The sequence below is a fragment of the Cryptomeria japonica genome, chromosome 11, assembly GCF_030272615.1.
Source record: "Cryptomeria japonica chromosome 11, Sugi_1.0, whole genome shotgun sequence".
NCBI lineage: Eukaryota > Viridiplantae > Streptophyta > Pinopsida > Cupressales > Cupressaceae > Cryptomeria > Cryptomeria japonica.
The window spans coordinates 7,505,096-7,512,010 of NC_081415.1; the positions used below are offsets into that span (position 1 = coordinate 7,505,096).

Genomic DNA, 6,915 nt, shown 5'->3' on the forward strand with positions numbered 1-6,915 from the left:
ACAAGGCAGTCACCATAAAAGTTTTAAATGTAAATGTAATAATATAGCTATTAAAATTAAATCAAACTCATGTATATCATAAGTTTATTGAGTCACGATGAGGCTGGAATGGTGCCATAAGAAAAATTAGATACCCCTTAATCCTTGACTTCTAACCTAGAAAATTTCACCAAAAATCTCATACTCCCGTATTAAATATGTAGATGATATAAAATCCTAAACCAAGCCACACATGGTTGTGCAAAACATATAGCGTGGTATGAGGAGCTATTGTGCAATTTAATATGCTAGACACTTACCTGTTTTTATCACTCCAAATATTGAACATAGTAGGAGCATCACATGCTGGTTCTTCATCAGCTTTTTCATTTAAATCCTCAAGAAATGGTCTTTTGCAGTTCCTGTCAGGCATTAGATTCTCATACCCAACTGTACCAGGATCCAAGGTCTGAGCTTGAGGTAAGCAGAAAGTGCTAGATGTGGAGGTACCTGCAGATGTTACGTTTTCAAAGCCTGATGTCTTTAAACAAACTGATGCTTCCTGTTTATCACTGTCTAATGGAACAAAAGAGTTGTCCATCACCAGTCCAAGAGTAGGTGCACATCGATTAGGAGCATCAGAGGCTGGTTGTTCATCAGCTTTATCATTTAAATCCTCAAGAAACAGTCTTATGAAGTTCCTGTCAGACATTACATTCTCATACTCAACTATAACAGGATCCAAGTTCTGAGTTTGAGGTAAGCAGAATGTACTAGTTGTGGAGGTACCTGCAGATGGTACGTTTTCAATGCCTGTTGTCTTTAAAGAAACTGATGCTTCCTGTTTATCACTGTACAATGAAACAAAAGAGTTGTCCATGTCCAGTCCAAGTATAGGTGCATATCGATTACTGTCTGCAGGTTTCAAGCCCATTAGATTGTGTACAACACCATTGTTGTTCTCTGTAGAGATAGATGAATGTATATTGTGGTCCAGTTGCTGATGTGTTGTCACTGGGTTACCTGGAAGAACACATTCATGATCAACATTAGATAATACAGTAGCAGCACTGTCATAGCTCGCTTCGTCTGTCACTGAATTCTGGTTTATAATATTCCCAATTATAGATTCACTTTCTTTCATTTCAACACGAGCTTTTTTCCCTTTGTCCATGAGCTGTCCCAGTCCTTCCATTTTTCTTTTTTCTACTTTCCTGTCCTCTGAATTCTCTTCTATTGGCAGTGTATCGTTCATGATTCTTTCCACATCATATCTGCTTTTTTCAAAGTGTGTAAAGGCATTGACTCCTCTGTGTTTGATAGCAGCAATGTCGTAAGCTTCGGCTGCCTCTTCCTCTGTGTCTGAGTTCAAACATATTCATTAGCCCTTTCATCTGATTTGATTATTGAATGCATTCTGTTTTTATTTAGAAAAACCTGAAAATATTATATTATAAATAGAGAGTTTTATTTTTGTTTAAACAATACATTCTAAGCTTTTGCTTGTTTAGGTGACTTGTCTGAAATCAGACTAATTCCTAATAGAACTAGCATTTTAAAGTGATTTCAAATAAACTACCTAAACAAAACAAAGCTTGTAATACACTCTAAAAAAATGCTGCACTCACCAAAACTTCCAAGATAAAAACTCTTATTCCCTTTGAGTCTTTCAATCCTAACATGCCACTTTCCATCTTGATCATTTCTGCCATAGTACAGTTACATCTGTTCATTTTTCCATTCATGACAACTCTTTTTTCTTGAAATATCAATCGATCTTTCAAGTTCAGCTAGTACCAGTATTTTACATAATATTCTATGATCATTAATCAAATGATATCCAAACCATAATATTCTATGATCATAAATTAAATGAGATCCAAACCTTTTTACTCCATGGTAGAATTTTTTACAAAAGCCAGTACATAACCTGAAAATTTATAATTAACTTGTTTTGATTAGATAAACATGTTTGATTAAAACCATGAAGCAAAAGAAAGATTATGACTAACTGTTATAAAGTACTGTTTGAGTTTATAAACATAAATCTATTGCAACTCCAGTAAATATTTATTATATATATTTTATCCACATTTGAGTAATCTTTAATGGTATCCAATACACAGCAATGAAACTATGATAACATCCAACTACACAGCACCATCTTTAAGCTAGAATCAAGGAAATTCAGTTACCTTCTCAAATGATTAATACACGCTAGCCTTGACATATTTTTCATCTCTTCTAACTCTCTAGCATAGACTTCACTCTGCATTTATTGTGATCAAAATCCAGATCTTATACAGCAAGCTAAATATTCTGTGAAACATATAGATTGAAAACTCAACAATTAAAATGTACAACCAAAATAATGTAAAGTCATACCGGAAAGTTTGTTGCAGCTGTTGGACTCCAAAACTTGAGAACTGCCAGATCATAAGCTCTTGCTGCATTCTCTTCCTCATCATAGGTACCTACAGTTGCATCACAAAACAATTCAATTACAAATCTAAACAGACTATAAATTCAAATATCATAAAACATATATTAAAAAAAAAAATTTCTTACCAAGATATACTGAGCCGCCCAATCATTATGAATAATTCAAGGGTGACAACAATAAAACAAAGAATTAGTGTCTAGTTTTGGTCTGGTAAGTATATAATCATAAACTACATCTATAGTTTTAGATAAAGGAAAGCCAACAAATCTTTGGTAACTAATTTTTAAACTTTAACACTCTAAGCTAGACTGTTATGAGTTTCATTGCAAGCCCTGAAAATGAAGGCAATCGTGTTTCCAAACTTAGAAATCTTCTATTAATAATAGATTTTGAATTGTTTGTAGAGCCATGGAGCTCTGTAAAGCATAAAGTTCAGACATCTTAAAGCATGATTAATTTCATTTCAAAAAACCTCATAAAACTGACCTTGTATACCGTTGCGATTGAGACCCTGTCTTCTGAAGGTGCTGTCCCAAAAATGGACTTCAAAGTTCCCACTTTTGCATCTGCATTGAATCCCACAGAATGATGTTCAAAAGTAGCCTTGGATTTGGATCTATTAGTTATACAATATTTATAACTGTATATGAACATACATGGTTACTCCACGGTAAACTGAAGGTCTTCTTCCGAGTGGAGTGGTTGATGTGTCTTTTGTTAGATCAACAATTTCGATTTCTTTTCTCTTCCTACGTTTTCTTCTCTGTGATGTTCCATGGCTACCCGCAGATGGAATGGTTGCACATGATTTTGACTGAATAGTCTGTTCTGATGACAAGTCATGTTTAGTAGCAGGTGCAGGTTGAGGTACAGCAGGTTCAATACTTGTAGTAGTAGTGTCCATTAAAGTACTTTTGCTGCACAGAACATTAGTTAAGATGAGCTCATCTTCCTCCAAAGTATTTGTATTTGTGGCTGTCTGATTTAGGTCTATACTTGTAAGGAGGGCTGAGTTGGGATTTTCTCCACTGTCCAAGGGACAAATCTGCCCTGCTGTTGCTTCCAGATGACATCTCAACCAGTCATTATCAGCCAATATTTTCTCAAGGAATTCTGCATGTTATGGCAAAGTATAAATTTTTTCATTACAATCTGTAATTTATTGACCACTGATTGTGACTTAAAGTTTGTCCTCCTTAAAATTATAAGTAGCACTAACATATAAACTAAACTTAAGTAGTCCAAAAAAATAATTATCTTCCACAACATCTCTATCAATAGATATGTAAAGAAAACAAAGTTAATAAACAAGAGCAAGAGCAGATCCTAAACCTTCTTTTCACCAAGGAGAATTGGAGTAGAAATGTTTTCACCAAGGAGAATTGGAATAGAAATGGAATAAGAAAGGACAGAATAAAATGAATTATTATATTATTAGAATATTTCTCCAAGTTATATAGGTGAAAAGTACTATTAATTAAGAAATCAAACATATTTAATTAAAAATTATTAATATTTGAAAATAATAATAAAATAATTTAATATTAATAAATTAAAAGATCACAATAAATAAAAATACAATTTAAAATATTGATTATATCTTAAATCAGTTATAACAAAATATGAATCAAACTTAGCTTTAAAATCATTGAAATTCATATTCAAGAAATTTCTAATAGAATCAGACAAATGGTATTTAAGATGTAATTTCACACCTGTATTGTTGCTGAAGTCTTCCAGACTAAAAGAATCAGCAGACTCCATTGAACCCATGCTTTGATTTCCTGCATATCATGTGGTGCCAAGAAAAAAGGAAATATCATGTATTTGTTTCATAGGTAAAAAAAATACAGATAAATCAAAATATATAACTTAAAAAGACAATTTCTATTTCATTATTGAGATTGATGAAATGAGTACCTTGTAATACTTGATTCTTTCCATAATGAGCCTCATTCTTCTCACCCATCCCTATGGATATCTATGTAAAACTTCCTCTCAAAAACTTCAAATGAATGGTTTTCTAGTATAACATACCATCAACTTAAAATATCTTCTATCAATCTGAATTTTTTTTCATTGTAGACAATATTAATAGACTGTTTTTCATCAGAATAAAAACATAATATATATAAGAACTTAACTTCAAACAAAATAAATAGATAAAGATAATATATAAAACACCTTATTTCTAGACCTAATATCTAATTATGATATTACCCGTGAAAGAAATCTCGATTTATTGTCAAAGCATTCAACATATAAAAGCAACCTTCTAAACTTAAGGTGATTTTGAGAGACACTAGATACCATTTTGATCTGTAGAGAAAAAGCTGTTCAAGAGATAACTAATTACAGTATAAATTCATAAAACTAACCTTGCGGTTCGTATTCTCTTTGGACAAATGCCTACATTGAGTCCCACATAATCTTACTTAAAACTAGCCCTTTATCTGACATATATATGAAAAAGAGATATAGTTATGAACATACTTAGTAAGTCCAAGGTAAACTGTAGGCCAAAAAACTGGACGGCAGGTTTTTGAGATCCATGAATCCTTGTAATATTCTGCAAATGGATACGAATTTAACATTAGAATCTATAGTATAGTGACTAGACAAAAATAAAATATTGAGATTATGTCTTCCTTTTCATCACTGTAATTATTATTCTATAAAATAAAATTAAAATGTAATAGTATAGTTCTGATTAAGTAAATTGGGAGGGTTCAAATTTTTGTACATAGCAGTCAACAATGTGGAATAGAGAGATCTCACAAGCAATTATGTAAATTGGGGGAGGGTTCAAATGCTTGTACATAACAGTCAATAATGTGGAATGGAATAGAAGGATCTCACAAACAAATAACCAACAGGAACAATGGTCCCCATCCCAGAAAAGAGTTAGAATTTCAAAAAAGAGAGGTTTAAGAAGGAACCCCAAACCAACTTCCAACATGAAACCCTTGTGTTGAAAATTAGATCTCATCTACAATAAGAGTATTTTTAAACAAAATATCACTATCATCTTTCATATAAGTATCAATTTGTAAAAGGGTTCAAACCATTCCCATATAAAATCGGGCCTAATCCCTCTCCTATATCTGAAAATAGATAATATTAAAAATAAATATAAAGGACATTGAGAATATCTAGTAAACCAAATTGAAAGCATGATTAATAAAACATATATGTGAACTATGATTTATTATTATTATAGGAAAATAAGAAAACCCTAATTTATATATGCAGACAATGCAAAAGGAAAGGATAAAATATAAGGAAAATTGATAATGAATGGGATGAGTTTTAACATATTGACATATAGGCAAAAGATTCAGTGAATTTAGCATTATAAATCATTTTTAGATATAATCAAATTGATGGGTTATACTAATCTGAGAATGATCTAAATCTAAATCTATATGAAACAATATTTAAAAGATAATTTTCTTTAAGATTTGCAGATTTGGTATCTTTCAAAGAAATAAGGTTTCTTGCAACCTTTCAGAAAAAAACATTCAACTTTAGTAGCTTTCAAATAATGTTTCAATACAATCATATGATTGAAACAATATTTTAAAAACTACTTTTCAAGGGTTGCAAATTTACTACCTTTTAAAGCAATAATGTTTCACTACAACTCTTCAGAAAAAAAACATTCAACTTTAATACCTTTCAAAGAAATAATGTTTTGTTGCAGCTTTTCAGAAAAAAACACCGTCTTAGATGTGGGCTAATCAGTCTTAGTAGAAACATATGCTTAGCCTTTTCAGAAAAAACATCCTCGGCTAATCAGTCTTAGTAGAAACATATGTTTAACCTTTTCAGAAAAAAACACCGTCTTAGATGTGGGCTAATCAGTCTTAGTAGAAACATATGCTTAGCCTTTTCAGAAAAAACACCGTCTTAGATGTCGGCACCGTCTTAGATGTAGGCTAATCTGTTCTTTAGGGTAGATTGAAACTATATAACGCCTTCTTTAATAAAGCAGAGATGTATATCAATCTAGATGCAAAATTCTTCAAAATCATGTTATATTACCGAGAACGTGTATTATAATGACACGTGATCCGTGTAGGTAAAATATAATGTGGAAAATATTTTAGGGTGGATTGGACGTATGCATTTCCCTCTTTATAATAACAAAGATGCATATAAATCTAGATGCACAATTCTCAAAATCATGTTATATTACCTAGAATATGTATAATAATGACACGTCATTGGTGTAGGTAAAATATAAGGTGTAAAAGATTTTAGAATAAGTTGGAGATATGCATTGCCTTCTTTACAATAGCAAGATGCCTATAAATCTAGATGCACAATTCTCAAAATCATGTTATATTACCTAGAATGGGTACAATAATGACACGTTATTGATGTGGGTAAACTAAGTGATATATATTGAGTTCTATATAAAGAAAGCCTAGAGATAGATATTGAGGGTTTCATTTTTTAATTTAATAAAGATATAATATTTAAATGGAAAT

General features: G+C 31.5%; 1 protein-coding gene across 1 annotated transcript; it reads right to left on the bottom strand.

Moving 5' to 3' along the window:
* Positions 1 to 254: 254 nt before the first annotated feature.
* Positions 255 to 6,360, bottom strand: LOC131050721 (AP2-like ethylene-responsive transcription factor PLT2). Its single transcript, XM_057984951.2, has 11 exons — positions 6,098 to 6,360; positions 4,916 to 4,991; positions 4,343 to 4,486; positions 4,138 to 4,206; positions 3,079 to 3,535; positions 2,909 to 2,988; positions 2,365 to 2,453; positions 2,175 to 2,248; positions 1,865 to 1,909; positions 1,608 to 1,684; positions 255 to 1,341 (listed from the first exon to the last, which is right to left on the bottom strand). Exons 3-11 carry the CDS (start codon positions 4,389 to 4,391, stop codon positions 296 to 298), a joined length of 1,986 nt encoding a protein of 661 aa, XP_057840934.2. The 5' UTR covers positions 4,392 to 4,486; positions 4,916 to 4,991; positions 6,098 to 6,360; the 3' UTR covers positions 255 to 295.
* Between the last annotated feature and the right edge of the window lie 555 nt (positions 6,361 to 6,915).